The 16781-nt window shown below is 65.0% G+C and overlaps 1 protein-coding gene across 3 annotated transcripts in view; it reads left to right on the forward strand.

Annotated features, from left to right (window-relative positions):
* The window catches only part of RGS12 (regulator of G protein signaling 12), a gene marked incomplete at its 5' end in the record, with an annotated part of 90482 nt that extends 74106 nt beyond the window's left edge, over positions 1 to 16376 (forward strand). Inside the window, 8 exons of one of the 3 annotated variants that reach the window (XM_079698188.1) lie at positions 1020 to 1214; positions 1589 to 1662; positions 2102 to 2228; positions 4105 to 4201; positions 5642 to 5721; positions 6065 to 6218; positions 7557 to 7988; positions 15880 to 16376. In XM_079698188.1, the coding sequence (XP_079554314.1) occupies positions 1020 to 1214; positions 1589 to 1662; positions 2102 to 2228; positions 4105 to 4201; positions 5642 to 5721; positions 6065 to 6218; positions 7557 to 7988; positions 15880 to 16106 (1386 nt within the window). In that variant the 3' untranslated portion in view covers positions 16107 to 16376. Of the gene's footprint in view, positions 1 to 1019; positions 1215 to 1588; positions 1663 to 2101; positions 2229 to 4104; positions 4202 to 5641; positions 5722 to 6064; positions 6219 to 7556; positions 7989 to 15879 lie in introns of those variants that run through there. The other 2 variants (XM_079698189.1, XM_079698190.1) reach the window with 2 other exon arrangements.
* Between the last annotated feature and the right edge of the window lie 405 nt (positions 16377 to 16781).

Below are 16781 nucleotides of genomic sequence, written 5' to 3' on the forward strand. Positions count from 1 at the left end.
CGAGCACGTCGGAGCCCTGCTCTGAGCAGTGGGGAGGGGCCACCCCCCCCCCGCTCTTGCCTAGTCCACCCACAGTGCAGACGTCACGTCGCAGGTGCTGCTGCTCTGGAAGGCTCGCTTCCCCATCCTGCAGGCGTGTCCCCTGCCGCAGAGCCTGGCAGTGGGACAGGTGGGCTGGGCCACATCCCCCGCGCCGGGCAGAGGTGGTGGGCGTTCTCTGGGCAGAAGGCACCCCAGGCTGAAGGCTGCCTGCAGGGCGCACCCCCTGGCAGCCCCGCGGAGGGAGGAGCTGAGACTCCCCCGTGCCCCTCACACCCGGCCTCCCTGCGCCTGCTCCTCGTGACCTGGGGGCCAGGGTCTGAGGGGCCTCATACCCTCAGGTGTGTGCCGCTGCCTCTGAGCCTTGGCCTGGCCGTCCCGCCCCCTCTCCTAGCCTCTTCCCTGCGGCCCACCTGCTGTCTGTCCGTCCATTCCTCTCGGAAAGGCCTTGGGCCTGCGAGGTCGGGCAGAAAGAGCCAGAAATGTGACCAGAAGCAGCAGAGGTTGCCTGCCTTGTCCGTCCCCGGCTCCTAGGCTGAGAGACGGGCGAGGCAGCTCCTGGTCCCCAGATGGCCTCAGTGGGCTCTGCAGAGTGACTCCATGTGCTTCCGGGTCAGGGAGGCCAAGACCGGACCCCTGAAAACAAAAGTGGGAAGGCCCATCCTATTCTAGTAGGAAAGCTAGTTAGCATGGCCCTTGTAAAAGTTTACACTCAGAGGTTGGAGGCTGGGACTGGGAGGACGGTGCCTGTAGTTGAGAGGGGGTGGCTCTCTGTCAACTAGCAGCCCCACAACTTAGCGGCCGTGTGCGCACAGCGCACTGTGCCTTTATCGGAATGTGTCTGCGTTGTGGGGCTGGGTGTGCACAGGGAGGCGCGCTGCTGGGCCCCTCACACGTGGGCAGGCTACGATGGCCCTTCCCTGGGGCCTCCCGCACTTTCCCTGACCCTGCGCCTGCCCCCGTGTCTCCCTGCCCCCCAGCCAGAGGCCTGCAGGACCCTGGCGCCCGAGAAGGACAAGGCCGCCAAGCACTGCAGCATCCAGCTCCCCGACGGGACGGCCTGCGTGGTGCTCGTCAGGGAGGGGCTCTCCATCAAGGAAATCCTGGCCGGGCTCTGCGAGCGACACGGCATCAACGGGGCTGCTGTGGACCTCTTCCTGGTGGGCGGGGACAAGGTACAAGGCTGCAGAGACCGAGGGCCTTTCCTTTGGGGGCGTCTGCCCTGTGGGAGATCCTGCCGAGGGGGGAGCCGGCTAACCTGTGTGTGTTTACCTGAGCGTGCGGGTTCCCTGCCGCCTCAGCCTGTGTTGGGCCTCGCGGCCGACTCTGCTCTGTGCTCCTCGTCTGAACCGCGCGTGTGGCCGAGGTGGGTCCCGAGAGCACCGCCTCGCCGTGCAGAACCCTTTGCGGGCTCACAGCAGCTGGTCAGGGAGCTGAGGCCTTCTCTCCGACTCTGGCGGGCTGCTCTTGAAGCTGCACTTGGCTCCGTGCAGCTGTGCGCCCCGGCTCCCACTGACGCCCGTCTCTCTTCCTTTCATGTGTTCCGTAGCCTCTGGTGCTGCACCAGGACAGTAGCATCTTGGAGTCTAGGGACCTGCGCCTAGAAAAACGCACTTTATTTCGGTAAGAGAAATGCAATTGCCATTTTCATGAGGTTTCCAGAGCCACAGGCTGTTTCTGACCACTTGCCCCACTGGCCTCCGCTCTACTGGGGGTGCCGGCTCCCCCCCACTGTGAGCTCAGAGGGACAGCCGCACGTGGCCCCAGGCACCCCAGGGGTCAGAGGGTCAAGCTCCCCGCCTGCTGGCGACCACGGCAAGGCTGCATCCGGGGCAGGGTTGACCCTTGGGGAGGGGCTGCTCCTTGTCGGGTGTGACAGTCCTGGCTCAGCCCCACGAGACCCTAAAGAAGCCCCCTGTGGGCTCTCTTCTCGTGCAGAACCCAGGGCTGCCTTGGTGATGCCCATGGGTGCCACGCTGCTCTGCTTTTGAGACGGAACGTCCACGTGACAGTTGCCACGTGTTTGTGGCAAACGTGCTCCTGTTTCTCCCCCTCCAACCAGGCTGGATCTGGTGCCGATTAACCGGTCTGTGGGACTCAAGGCCAAGCCCAGCAAGCCAGTCACGGAGGTACTGCGGCCTGTGGCGGCCAAGTATGGCCTGCGCCTGAGCGAGCTGGTGGCCCGGCTGGTGAGTGACCAGGCTGGTGAGTGACACGGGGCCCCTGGGCCCCCGAGCCGCCCACAAGCTCAGCGCTGCCTGCTGGGGCCCAGCTTGCCCCCGTGTCTGCGAAGCGAGCTGTGGCTGGCATAACGGGAGGACGCCATGGGGCCGACCCAGCGCCTGTGTGCAGCTTCTCCACCCAGCAGGCCCTAGGGAGGACGTTGCCGCTGCCCTCCTGTTTCCCACCCTTTGGTGGAAATGCTTGCTGCTTATTCATACCTTGGTCGTGCCCTCTGGGATTTGGGTTGGTATTTGAGATTTGGGGGTTTGGGCCCAGGGAAACCAAGAAGAGAAACAAATGAAAACCTTGCAGCCTCCCGCTGTTTGCAAATCTGATCAGATGACGGCACGCGGTGGCGTGCATGACCCGATCTGCAACAGCCTGTCGGGCATCCGCTGCTTCACTGTCCAGCTTCCCATAGGCTGTGGGTCTGACACCTCTCTCTGGCATTTCGGAGCTGGGCCGTTGGGTTCCTCCGTGCATGGGTGAAGCAGGGATGAGAGCAGAGTCCCCGTCCCTATAGCCGGAGGGCGGTCCCGCACCTCCACACATTTGCTTTGAAATGTGATGACTTATGACCTATTGGCCTGTGTTCTCCTTTCTTTAGAAATTATACTTTATCAGAGCTATGATTTCAAGTATTTTTAGGATTTTTATTTTCTCTGAAATGGGGTCCAGAATTGTTCAAGACTTTGACGTGAACAAGAGGACCAGTTAAATTGTTTTCAGACTTCCTGAGGGTAACCCGAAGCCCTCTGCCCAGCTCACTGGGGGATGGGGGTGCCGTCCTGGAGTCTAGAATATGCCGAATGGAGAGGGACGTGGCCTGGGTTCCATGTGGCCTCCCTGTACTCTGTTGAGATCCTAAGCGATCCTTAGTCCCCGTGCCTGTTTCCCCATCTGTAAAGTGGGGTGAGTCATGGAAGCATGCTTGTGGGATTGCTGGGGGCCTTCAGTCCCAAAGGGCTGGCCAGTGGTCGGGGCTCCTTCCCCACTGGGCTGCTGAGGCCTGACTGGGAAGAGTGGTCCAGCTGCCTCAGGGCTTGGGGCCAGGAGAGTCGTGGAGGGTGGTACGGGGCGTCCTGTGGATGGGCTGTGAAGATGTGGCTTTCCTTGGACCCTCCTGCTGACCCTCCTTAGTGAACTGTGGGCCGCGAAGTCATGAGCCAGGCAGGACCCTGCTAGCCTTGGTCCGTTCCCCACTCGGCCGGAGCTCTGTCTGGGCGTTTGGTCGCTTAGCAATTTAAGAGCCAGACGACAGTTCAGATTCTTTCTTCGACAGAGGATGTGGGACTTGAACAGCAAGATAGTCTCCCCAGGAGAGAAGGGCAGGATCCCGGGCCTCAGATGCGCCTGCTTCCTGCCCACAGGGAGGCATCTTCCCGCTACTCCCACAGCTCCTAGTGCACTGAGGGCCAGGGAGGTGGGCTTGAGGCCCCCTCCTCCAGGTTGGAGGTAATGCTGAGACTTAGGCCAGCTTGACTTAACGCCTAAAAGCACCCAACTTGTGGATGCAGGTGGTACCGGCGCCCACCAAGTGCTCCTCCACCCCTGGGGCTTCGCCTCGGCCCAGTGTTGCCAGCAGCCATCACTTGGGTGACAGCCCTGTCACGCGGGCTCCTCCCGGCGTCTGCGTTCCGGGCAGGCCCGCTGGCGCTTGGGATCCTGGTTATTGCATGTCAGACGTCTGCGGCTGGCCCTGCCGAGGTGACAGGACCTGGGGTCACCTGGCACATGACTCCATCAAGCCTGGGATGGTCCTGCTGGCTGATGGACCACACGCAGTTGTTCCGGAAAGCTCCAGCCTGGGTGAGCCGCTCATTGCACCATCTCTGCCTCTAGAGTGGAGAGAAGGAGCCCCTGGACCTTGGAGCCCCCATCTCGAGCCTGGACGGACAGCGGGTCATCTTGGAGGAGAAGGACCCCTCCCGAGGGAAAGGTGAGCAGGGTGATGCTGCCCTGGCCCTTCTGGCCTCCTGGGTCCCTGGGCTCGGCCCCCCGAAAGCTCCCGGCCCTGCTGCCCCGTGGTCTCAGAGTGACACTGCGGATGGCCTCACTTGGGTTTAGGGTCTCACGGGGCTCAGCGACCCCCTGCCATGGCCGAGTCCAGCCGTGGCTGGGCGTCTGTCTGTGGGCAGGAGGCCCCGGGACCAGGAGCGCGAGGGCCTCTTGCTGGGACCCCCGCATGTCTTCTCTGCCGGAAGAAGGGGCGGCAGGCCCTGCGAATGCCCTGCGGTCGCTCCGAGGGTCCATCATGCCCTGGAAAGTGCTCTCTTCCTGGGAGGCCTCCCCATCCCTCTGCACAAGGGACCCGGGGCTCTGGGGCATCGCTACCCTGTGTCGGCCCAGCAGCGGCTGAGGTGGGGGGCTGGGGCCCCCTGTGCCCAGTGCACAAGGAATCAGTGGTTTACAGGGCCCTTTCCCATACGCTGCCTCAGCCCCGCAGCCCTGCCCTGGGGACGGGGACCTGCACTCCCAGGTGGGGGCAGCGGAGGCGCGCCTCCTGGAGAGAGCCTTCTGGAGCCTCCTGAACAGGGCAAGGAGGCGGCCGTGTCAGGAGCCGCCCTTCCCCTCCCCGCGCCGGCTTGGCTCTGAAATGGGCTACCGATCAGTCGTCTCCCTCCCCAGGGGTGCCCCGGGCTGCGGTCGCCCCTCTGCCCTCGGCCTCCAGTGCCTGCTTCTTGTCCCCCTGTGGGTCCATCTGGGTTCTGGAGAGTGCTGTGTGCGCTTCTCCTGCATGGTTACCGGCCTCAGGGGCCGAGCGGCCTGAGCGGGGCACGGGTGCTCAGCACCTCCCTCCGGGGTCTGATAAGGTTGGACCTCCCGGCCCGCTCGTGTGCAGGTGAGTCTGAAGGCACCACTGCGGGCAGGTGCGTGCGGTGTGTTTGGGACGCTGCTCACAGATGGGAAGGCTGGGACTCTGCCAGCCCATCCTGGGCCAGGGAAGCGGTCTGTGGACCACGAGGGCCAGAGGGGGCCAGCCTGCATCCCTGACTTGGGGCGATGGCTGTATTTGAAGATACATAATAAATGTGAGACTCTCCTACTTTCTAAAGACATTCGTGCCAAATAGTACCCGAAAGGTGCTTTCACTCACCACGGGACCACAGAGTCCCAGTAGACACAGTCAGCTGCGAGCCTTCTCCCCGTCGCCGTCATGCACAGCTCGCCCAGACGTGGCGGGCGGAGGAGGCTGGTCCTCTGTCCCTCGACCCCGCATGGGTGCTCAGGCCTGAATGCGCATGTAGATAAGGGACCTCTGATACCTTTGGCTTCTGTACAGCATTGATCTCAAAGACGTATAAACGTGATTATGTTAAACGTTGAGATGGATTTGCAATTCACTGCAGTTTTATAAAGCTTATCTCACTATGTTCAGCGTCCACAGATAAACAGAAAAGTGTGCCCATCAAACAGAGCGCAGCTGTAAATGCCGGCTCCAGAAATCACTCGGCTATGGTAATTCCCCTCCTCCCCCCGCCTCGCTCCTTGCCTGCAAAGCTCAGGGGCAGGCGGCCCCAGCGGCTCTCTGCCCTGGTGGGCCTGCACCCTGGGTTGGGGGGTCTTCTCAGGGTCCCTCTGCGGTGCCTGCTCCCACTAGCCTGGGAATCGCTGGGTGGGTGGGTGTGCCTTACGTGCTGTTCTTTTTGCAATCCTTACCATTGCGATGGATGTTTCTGCAACGCATGTAAAGTCCAAATCAATGCAATCTATGTTTCAAAGACCCTTTTTATATAACTGATGAACTGTGTTGTCATGTGTCTGAAATGTGAGTGGAACTTTGACTTTCCTTCTGACGCAGGGAGAGGAAAGAACACTAGGCAAGTCTAATTCTATTAAAATTAAAGGAGAAAATGGAAAGAATGCTAGGGATCCCCGGCTTTCAAAGAGAGAAGAATCTATTGCAAAGATTGGGAAAAAAAAATATCAGAAAATTAATTTGGACGAAGCAGAGGGTATGTGTACTTTTTAAAACTTCCACGTTTTTCGTGAATGCAGTGTCAGTTTTCCAGTCCAGTCACTAGAAGCTTCTCTGAGTTACTGACATTGGGGTGGCCGTGACCCGTCACACTGAACACTCGCCCCTGTGTCTGTCTGCAGCTGTCGGTGTAACTCTACTAAAGCCCCAGTTTTCAGACCGAGAGCCGGGCCCTAGGAGTCAGGGAGCCCCCGCGTGGGCTGCAGCAGGAGGTCTCTGTCCTCCCTCCAGCCGGGTCCCGGCTCAGAGGAGGGCTCGGGACCAGGGTCCACGTCCCTGAGGGTCCTCGCCAGGAGGAGGCCGGTGGGAGGGCCTGGGCCTCGCTGGCCTCTGCTGTCGGGGCCCTGAGGAAAGGCTGTGCGCATTTGGCCATGGGGGCCGGACGCCCGAGCCGCCCCCGGGCCTGCAGGACAGAAGAAGGATGGCATGAGAGACGGAGAGGAGGTGTGGGGGACTTCCTTCCTTTTCTTCCGAAAGCTCGTGACAGAGAGAAGCTCTAGGAGCTGTTCTGCGCCCTGAGCTGTAACCCAGGGAACCCTTCCTGGGCAGGTCAGCTGGGCTAGTCACAGCTCCCCGTGGCGTCCGGCCACGTGCCAGAGTAAAACACACGCCTGCCCTGAAGTTCTCGCGTTTCTGAGAGCCGTTAAGATTTGAGCTTTTAATCTCCTTGCTGGTCAGAAGCTCAGAGCGTAACTTAAGCCTCGAGAAGGCTCAGTGTAGACACCATCTATTTTGGATGGTGAACTCGAGTTACAACTGAGAATCCACCCAGGTAAGAAAAAGAAGAGCTCTGGGGAGCCAGCGAAGAAGCTGGACGTCCCCGGCAGGGCGGAGGTGCCGGGAAGGGGCGGCCTGGGGGGCTGTGGAGCTCCCGGGGCAGGGTGCGTGGTGGGGAGAGGGCTCGAGGGCTGGGCGCTGCTCACAGGCCCCCTCGGGACCGCCCTCTGCCCCGGCGTGGTGCCCCCGAGAGGCCTCCCACACACGGGTCTAGGCTGGTTCACCAGCTCCGGGCACCAGGGGCTCCTGGCTGTGTCAGGCCGTGGCGCCTGGTCAGTGGCCTCCCTCCTGCTCAGAAGATGGCATCAAATGCGGGCGGAGCGCAGACATGGGCCGCGGGCTGCGGTGGACCGGAGCCGGTCCAGGGAGGAGCGCAGCTGTTCGCGTGGCCCGAGGCCTCCCTGTGACTGTGAGGGTGGGAACAGGAGGAAGGGGGAGGGCCTGGGGCGGCGGGATAAGGCCTTGCCAGAAGCGCTTGCTGTGCCTGCCGGAAGATAAACGCGATAACACTTGGTCAACGTGGGTTTTCTTCCAACAGAGTTTTTTGAGCTCATTTCCAAAGCTCAGAGCAACAGAGCAGACGACCAGCGCGGGCTGCTGAGGAAGGAGGACCTGGTGCTGCCTGAGTTCCTGCGTCTGCCGCCTGGCCCCCCGGGGCTCGCCCTCTCCCCCTCGGCCGCCCCCAAGGCCTTCTGCACGAGACCCACAACAGGCCATGGCGAGGAGAGCGCTCCTCGGCCCCGCGAGAGCCCCGCCACCAGCCCTGGCTCGGCCGACAGCCCGCCTCTCTGTGCCTCCGGGACCCCCAGCCCCCCGGCGCAGGCGGCGGAGGCCGGGAGTGTCCAGACCGTGGAGGGCGAGCACGTGGCCGACCTGACGCTCACGGGGGAGGGGCACATCAGCAGCCCTAACAGCACGTTCCTGCCGCCACCCCCCACCCCGCCGGGCTCGGCCGCACCTCCGAGACCAGGTACCTCTGGGCGCGACGCCCCTGCTCCTCTCTGACCCCTCTCCTCCCTGCCTGCCCGCCCGGGGTCGCCTGCCAGCCCGGGGTCACCTGCCCGGTGCTGTCCACCCACTTAGAAAGCGTCAGCGGTGGAAAGTTACCCCCTCCGCCCCTTAATCCCTCTAAGGAGGTTTCAGCGTGCCGGCCCCCTCAGGTACTGTGTTGGTCTTGGCGGCCTCTGCCTTCTCTAAAAGGACCCGGCGGCCGCTGAGGTCAGAGTGTGGCCAGGATGGGCGGCGGGGGGCTTGGAGGGGGTGTCCCCCTGTGGCGTGACGCTCTTGAGCGGTGCCCGCACTGGGCCCGGCGGTGCCCTCCCGCCGTCTTTCCCTGGGTCCCCGGCAGTAATGCCACCAAGCAAGGCCCTGGGAATTTCTGCAAAATGTATGTGTTACTTTTATTACAATCTGGATAGCTAACGGTTTTAGTATTTTAATCTCAAGGCTGAAAAAAACAGTGTTTGTCTTGAGCAAGTGGGTGAAGCCTGTGTGATATAGAGCAGGAGGGCTGCGCTGACCCTGCAGGGAGGGGTGTTCACCCTCCGCCCATCGGTCAGACAGCAGGTGGGGGCCCTGCGTGCTGGGTGCCGGGATACCCCTGAGGTTCCCTGACCCTGGGTGGTCACAGGCAATCCTCCAGACGGAGGCACGAACTTGTCAAGGTGAGCAGAAGGGCTGGCGGTGGAGCTGTTCCTTAGCTGCGTGAGTGTGAGCAGGTGAAGCGAGGCCCCCGGCCTCCTGGGAAAGGGGCTCCCGCCCCGCACTAGGGCCACGGCCTGTGTCCCCGGCCCCGAGGTGTAGGGGAGGAGCCTGTCCGCACAGGCATGTGCCCGTGGAGCCCCTGGTGCCGCCGTCCTCACCGGCGGGCTCCGTGGTGGGCAGACACTAGCTGTGGCTGCTGTTGGGGGTGGCGGGAGGCCTCCTCTGGTCTGAGTCCTGCCCCAGGACTGGGTCCCGTTGGACCTGCAGCCGCATCTCCGTGGGGACCCAGGGCAGCTCTGTACCTCTGGCTCTGTACCTGTGGGGTACTGGCGCTTTGGGGACTGGCTCTGTGGGCCGGGCTCCCGGCGCCCTCCCCACGGAGACAGCCCACGGACGTGAAGCCGGGAGAAGCCATGGCCTTCCTTGCATGTCTCCTGCACTTCGACCCGACTTCCCCTCTGCTCTCCCCGTAGACACCTGTGTGTAGTTTCACCTGTGTTTTGACTCTCTGCTCTTCCAGGAGAAATAAACTCTGCATCTCTTCATTGGACTGGTTTAAAGCGCTTTCCTTTCTCACTTGAACATCTGTTTCCTCTTTAGAAAACTACAGGTGTATTTTAACCAGGGAAAACATTGCACATTTTAATGGAATTCATTGGGTTTACTTTACACTGGCTTTCGAAAGCAGACCATTCACTCAGCAGACGTTCTTGAGCGCCTCATGCACACCCGCAGACACAGCTGTGTAAGGGCGGCAGTATCAAGCTCCACCGGGAGGCTGGGTGTGACAGTGGGGACACCGTGAGGGGCTGGGATGGAGCGCTCGGGGCCACGGCTCTCCCCTCCCTGAGAGTTCCGGGGTTGGGGGCCGGGTGGAAGAAGGATGGGGTGCCAGGCGGTGGTGGGTGAGCCGGCTGGGCCGGATCCCTCTGACTCGCTCCCTGTAAACCCAGAGCCCCGGCTCACTGGCTGCCCTCTGTCCATTCTTTTCCTCCAAGCTCCCGCCGGGCTTCTCCAGCTCCACATTCCGGGCTTGGGGCATTGGGCCCACGTGGCTTACCCAGTGCAGGCCACCTGTGGCCTGGCAGCGTGACCAGCAAGTTCTTGCATTTCCGGGGTGCGTCGCCGTTGGTGCCCCCCCGTGCACTGGTTGTCCCTGGTGAGTAGGAGCCCAGGTGGGGACCCTGGAAGCTTGGCTCCGTGGGTGTCCTAAACAGGGAGGACGGGGGGTACCGTGAGGGTCTGTGATTGGCTGCGTCCTCCTGGAGCTGGGAAGGGCCTCCGCTCCTCCTGTGCGGTGCCCGCTTGCCGTGAGAGGCCCTCAGTGGGACGGCCTCCACGTTGGGCTCGCTGGACGGATCCTGTGCTCGTCCTGTGAACCTTGCGTCCACCTTTGTGACGCGGAACCGGACCCAAGGTTCCGCAGCCAGCGTAGGGCGCTGCAGACACCCTTGGGCCAGCGCGTGTCTGGACCCGGCGCTGAACTCTATATCCTCGGGGTCCAGAGGGCAGGTTTCATCCAGACCTCCTGCTGATTCTAGCTGCTGTGAGCTGTTTCCTAGGTGGTGGCCACCGTGGCCCCTCCGAGCAGGGCGAGAGACACAGCATGCTGATGCCGCCGGACCCTGGGGCGGGGAACCGGGGCCACATCTGGGCCATGCAGCCCAGGGCAGGTGGGGGGCTGCCCGCAACGCGTCCCCATGTGCGGAGGGTCCCCTCAGAGCCGTGCTGCGCCTGCACCCTGGCCCTCGGTCCCCAGCACCCTCGTACAGAGAGGCCTGTGAGTGCCCGATGTGGCCGAGGGATGGAGGTCTTTGAATGGCTGTGGGGCCCAGGCACAGAGCCTCCGCCGCGGGACGCAGCCTTCCAGTGTAGCCTGCTGTGCATTTGGTCCTAATCCCGGCCACCTTCCCCACTGTTAACCTGTTTAGTTTCCAGCAAAACTCTGGGCATTGCTGGGCGTTGGTGGGCATTTCCCGTCCCAGGGAGGACCGGCTGGGTGGCGGTGTGAGTCCTCGGTCCCAGCAGCGCGAGCGTCAGGTTCTGAGGTCAGCGTCCACGGCCCTGCAGAAGGCGGAGCCGGCCTCAGGGCTCGCTCACCCAGCAGGCGAAGACCCCGTGTCCACATAGGCAGACGTGGAGAGGGCGTGGGAGTCGCCCCCAAAGGGCACCTTCTTCCCAGGGAGAGGAGCTGTCTTCAGGGCTGACTGGCGAGCGGGCAGGCGGGTGGCCCCGGCCCCCAGGTGTCCTTGGGCTGGGCAGGTCCTCACCTTGGCCCCGGGCTGAACACTCAACTGGACACGGGAACCCCAGGTGCAGGGCTTGACCTTGTGGGACCTGCTGTCCCAGGAGGTGTCTGGTGCCCTTCCCGGGCCCTGGGCTCAGAGAACTCCCTCCCTAGCCGCCCCGCCTTCTGTCCAGTGGTTGAGCACCACCCCGACTGCAGCCCCTCAGCCAGGCACTGGGCAGGCTTTCCCCTCACTGCCGCCTGGCCGTGCTGGTATTGGACGCCTGGGTCAGGGTCCTGGCCGGGCCTCTCCCGTCCCCCTCCTGCAGGAATGCGGCTGCCAGCAGGGCCACCCACCCCTCCCTAGGAGCCCTCGCCACCAGTCCTGGCCCGGGGTCCCGGGGCCTCAGCACAAAGAGATGCTGCTCACTGGATGGGGCAGAAGTCGCCCGACTTGGGGGCCTTGTGCCACAGTGTCCAGGGTCCCCAGAGAAACGTCCAGTTACCAGAGTGGGGTCAGGAGCCCTCAGCTCACTTCCTAGCAGGTGCGTGGAGCTCTCCCGCTTGCCAGGGGTCGCTGTAGCCTAGTAACTTGGTTTCCATGGGAACGGGGCTGGAGCGTTAACCAGAGGCCACAAGCCCACATAAGGGCCACACCGTTCACCTTGGCAGTGAAGGCAGCCAGACCACGTGACCTTGCTTTGGCCGTGAGTCCCAGGAGCCCCTCTGCACCTGGCTGCTCAGTGGTCAGCCAACCCCTGGCCCCAGCCTGGACCCCCAGCCAGTCTCGGCGTGTCACACCTGCTCAGTCCCAGGTGAGGCGGAAGCCCTGGGCTGGGGACAGCGGGGGAAGCGCAGCTGTGTACGGGACAGCAGCCACAGGGGGGATCCAGCTGTCCATCCCCTGGGGCGTCAGGGCCTCCCGGGACAGCCGTGCGGATCTCCGCAGCCCGGGCCCCAGCCTCTTGAACCTGCACCGCCGACCCGCCACTGCCAAGTTTGCACTTGTCCCTTCAGATGTCCCCTCTCTACAGCAGAGCCCTGGCCCTTCTGTCTGGGCGGCCGGGGGACACCTCCGCCGCGCACACCTGCCTTCCAGGAGGACAGCCCAGCCTCCCCAGCACAAACCGTGATGTGCATGTGGGGGGCTGCCTGGCCTTCTCGGGGTCACGTTGGTGCCGGGGGTCCCGGTGAAGGCAGCCCTCTGCCAGGACTCTCTCCAGAACCCCCCTTCCAGCGGAGCATGTTCTGGCGCTCCGGCCTTGCCCTGGCTAGAATGGACCTGAGTCCTTCTGCTAGATGTCTGGGGGCTTCTGCCCGCACCCGGCCCACTCCACAGGCCTCCACGGGCTTCCCAGGGCTGACCCAGCACCCCTCCCCAAACCCCAGCATGGGCTGTGACAGTTCCATCCTCCTGGCTGCTCAGGCCGACGGCCCTGGGTCTCCCCTCGCGCGTCCATCCTCCTCGTGTCCCCTTCTCCGTGCGTCTCCCCCATGTGCCCTGCGGCTGGTCTGCTCCACCCGGCCCCTGGGTCTCTCAGAGTGGAAGCCACGGGCCGCCAGTGGCTGGCAGCGTGACCTCCCGCACCCCGACCTGAGGCCGGCACTGCTGCAGCCGCTGCCCGCATCCCCTCCCCAGGCTCCGCCCGTCTGCACGCCTGCACTCGGCATGGCCCTGTGACTGCCCGGTCACTGTCCCCCACTTTTACCCTGTGCTGCCGTGAGCGGGAGTCCTGGCACCCAGTAGATGCTTAGTACAGATCTGCTGAATGAAGAGCTTTGATTCAGCACCCAGGGAGAGCTGGAGATGGCCAAGGGGTCAGGCTGCACCCACCACCCTGGCTCCCCCCATGCAGCCCTGCACCCGCCGGCCCCAGGAGGAGGGTCCTGACTCGGCCTGCACCTTCTCCCGATGTGGCGCCTTGAGGGCCAGAGCAGACCTGGCCGCCGGCGAGGGGCTGATAGGTGGGCTCTCGGGAGGGGCTCTTGGGGTCCCGATCGCCACGAGGCTCCAGCAGGGCGCCCTGCGGAGGGCCTGACTGTGCAGAGTCGGAATCAGCCGGGGGGCAGGGCCCATGGTCCCTGGGGAGACGAGGGGTCAGCAGGGCAGCCTGAGGGGCGGCGGATGCAGCGCTGGCTCCGGCCCCGCGTGCGCGTGTCCGAGGGACGTGGGACAGAGGCCCGGGGAGCGACCCTCATGAACAGGGCAGACCCGGCTCCCTTCGGAAGCGGCGGCCCCCGAGCCCTGCAGGGTCCCCCGCGCTGCTGCTCCCACCAGGAGAGCCAAGGGGAGCCTCGGGAAGCTGGGAGGGCAGCCGCCCCGGGCAGGCCCTGGCACGAAGGCCGTGACGCCCGCACGGGGCTGGGCCCCTGACACTGAGTCACAGGCCTGGGGCTGCCACTTCCTCAGGAGGGCAAGTCTGGGCGGGCAGGCAGGAAGGGCCTGGACCGCAGCCACCCTCCCTGTGACACGCCCGTCCCTGGCCCGGGGACGAGCTTCCTGTCCACAGAGGCAGCACCCGAGCTGCCCAGGCATCAGAGGGGCCCGTGGCTGAGGCCCCTCCCCCTCGCCGGCCTCTGTCCTCCTGGGGGGTCCAAACGGGGCTGGACAGGAAAGGCAGTGCCCCTCAACCTGCGTGGGGTCACGGGCCTCTTGATGCTCCAGACAAATGCCCCAGATGGGGACAAACGGTTGGGGAGCAAAGCCCTGCCTCTGCACGGCCCCCATCCAAGCGCAGACCAGCCCCACCCCATCATCTGCTGGCCCTGGGAAGCCACCGACAAGCAGGGGAGGGGTGGGTCCCGCAGGCCCAAGCTGAAGGGTTTGTTAAATGACTAACAGACTGGCTGTCCGGAGCAGCTCCTAGTCACGGCTGCTGCACGTGGGCCCTCGGAACCCCCAAGAGACAGCTTTCCCCACCCGCACTTCCCGCTGCTCTACCCAAATAGGGTGTCGCGGCCGAGCAGCCCCTGTGAGGCCCTGAGTCAGGCCCATGCCCGTGGAGGCCCGGCAAAGGCTCCTTCTGCCGCCTCCGTTAGATAGATCAGAGAGGACGCAAGGCCCTCTCGCAGGCTCAGACCTGCCCCGGGGGTTCTGGGGGCCACAGAGCAGCTCCTGCAAGGGGAGGCGAGGCTCCTGACCCCCACGGCCGTCCCCACTCCCGCACGTAGGCCTTGGACCCACGCAGGGAGCAGAGTCTTCACCTCCACCGGCAAGACCCGGAAGGGGCGGTCAGCAGAGTGGGACCCTGTGTCCCTGCGCCTGGACTCCTGCAGACTGTCCACTGGGAGCCTGGGGCTGGGGCTCCCCCCTCCTTGGGTCTCTTCCTGACCCTCCCCCAGGCACCTGAGGGTCCCTGGCTCCCAGGCTCACTGAGAGCACCCCACAGGCATGCTAGCCTCCCACTACACCTGGCCACACCAGGGCCTGGGGCTCTGCCTGGCCCCTGGCCCCAGGGTGAGCCCTGGGGGGGCTTGGTGGAGGGAGCCGAGGCTGAGGGCGCCTGCTGAGCGCCCTGTGCCCTGCCCACAGCGACCTGGTTCCTGGGAACTGCACCTCTGTCCCCCAGGGCCCCCCCCCCAGGACCAGCCAGGGTGACAGCACAGTGACAGCCTGCTGGGGTGGTTGGCAGGGAGGTGTGGCTGCCCAGCCCGGGATCTAAAAACTTCCAAGGCAGTTTCAGGCAGCCTGGAACTCCTGGGGCCTAGGTGGGGACTTGAAGGCAGAGGCCTGGCTGACCACTGAGCAGCCTGGAAGGGGGCAGGCGGCAGGGTAGGTTGGAGGAAGGGGCACTCGGCCTGGGGTGTTGCTGATGGGGTAGGAGAGCGTGAAGCACTCAGAGTTTGTGTGGCTGAAGAGGTAGGCCCGGGTCGACGGGCAGGTGGACAACTGCATGGCCAGGTCGCGAGGGCCCTGGGGGGCATTGGCGGCGGGGCTCAGGCCCCTGCCCCACTGGGAGCCGCAGCCCTCAGAGACGCCGGGCAGCGAGCTCTGTGGATGGAGACCCAGAGTGCCCTGAGGGTCCAGCCCCGTCTGGGGCAACGCACACCCAGTGCTTGGTCCTCCCTCAGCCCAGCAGCATGCCTCCCCCTGGAGCCCTTCCCTGACGGCCCCTCGGCTGCGGACAGCCCCCCGAGGAGGAGTGGAGGGCTGGCCCTGAACCTGAGCTGCAGTGGGGTGTGGGCCGGACCGTGGGGGTGTCTGAGAGGCGCAGCGGAGGTGGCTGGGAGGTTTCTCACGAGACCGTCCCCGACGTGGCCCTCCTCAGCCACCCCCCACCCCAGGGGTGGCTGCATCCCGCTGAGGGGCCCTGGGACCCCCGCCCCCCTGCCCCAGCTCCTCCGCCACCTCAGCGCCCACCGAGGGGCACCACGTGCTCCCCGCGACGCAAACCCACACACAGCCATGCACCCCTCCCCCTTCCCGCCCTGGCGAGGGGCAGCGCGGTGTCGTCTGGGGGCGGGTGCCCCTGATGGCCCCAGGGCTTCGGTGGGGAGCTGCAGGGGCTCGGGTGCCACCTGGCCTGTGAGCTCCTCCCCAGAGGGGGCCCCAGCTGGGCGGACAGCACCCTAGTGGGTGGGCTGTCCCTGCTGTCCTGGCTGCGCCGGGCGAGGGCACGGTGCAGGGTGTCCCCGTGACAGGTGAGGGGCCGCGCCGGTCCCACCACATGGAACCTGGGCCCTGCGCCCCCAGACCCCCTCCCCCAGCTTGCTCCCCTGCAGCCTGCAGCTCCCTCGGCCTGGGACCCTCCCCGCTGCAGAGGGCTCCCTGTGCCAGGCCCGGGGGCCCCAGGTCGGAAGTCGCCTGCCCCTGGGATGCATGTGGGGGTCTCAGGAGTCCCTTGCCACCGTCTGTGCCAGGAGGGTAGGGTGGGGTCTCCAGCCCAGGGTGGGCAGACGGGTGACAGCCTCTCTCTTCTCCCCGCGGCAGGAGGTGGGGCCCGAGGCAGCCGGGGCCTCCCAGTCAGCACGATCGTCGATGTGGACCGTGTGGCTGGCTCGGCACCTGGGCCGGGCAGCAGCGTCCCGGGGGTGTGGACGGGCCCCCGGAGGTCACGGGCCGGCGGGACCCTGACATCAGACCGCCCCGGCCTGAGCCCCATCCTGGGGGGACCCACCAAGCCCAAGGCCGGCCCACACCACGCCACCTTCGTCTGAGGCTGCCGCCCGTGCACCCGACCCTCCCTACCGACCCGGCGCCCCAACCGCCTGCCTGGACACACACGTGGAGAGCAGAGATCCCGAGGGGGCAGCTGAGCCTATCTCGAGGGCCTCGGACGGGCCTCCTCAGCCACCCCTGGGGGCCGAACCAGCAGAGGGCGGGGAGGGTCCTGGCCCCGGACACTCGCCAGTGTTGGCTCAGGGCTCCCCGGCCCCTGCCCCAGCTCCCGCTCGGCGTCCAGCCTTCCCGCAATAAAGCGTCTTTGAGGACCGGATCGTCGGCCTCGTGCCTGGTCCTGGGGCCCAGACCCTGCCCTCAGGGAGCCGTTGTTCCCGTGGCCCTGTGCATGTATCGACAGGGGGCTGGGGAGACACCAGCTCTCGGGGGTGAGGTCAGAGGTGAGCAGGGAAATAAGGCTGGCCTCGCGGGGCACGAGGCCTAGCCTGTGGGCAGTGGAACGTGGTCCTGCCCAGTCCAGGGCCCTGGTCTTGTCCACGTCACAGTGCCTCCTGCAGCTCGGTGCAGGGTCTCCTCTTGGGGTGGCCGCCGGTGGGGGCAGAGCTTGGCCTGGGGACCCTTCAGGCCATTCTGACCCAACCCCCCGCCCTTAGCCTCATTTAGGGAGGTGGTCTGGCAGGGCGTGTCTGTGGAGGGACCACCTCAGGGGAAGC

This window comes from Hyperoodon ampullatus, assembly GCF_949752795.1.
Source record: "Hyperoodon ampullatus genome assembly, chromosome: 1".
Taxonomy (NCBI): Eukaryota; Metazoa; Chordata; class Mammalia; order Artiodactyla; family Ziphiidae; genus Hyperoodon; species Hyperoodon ampullatus.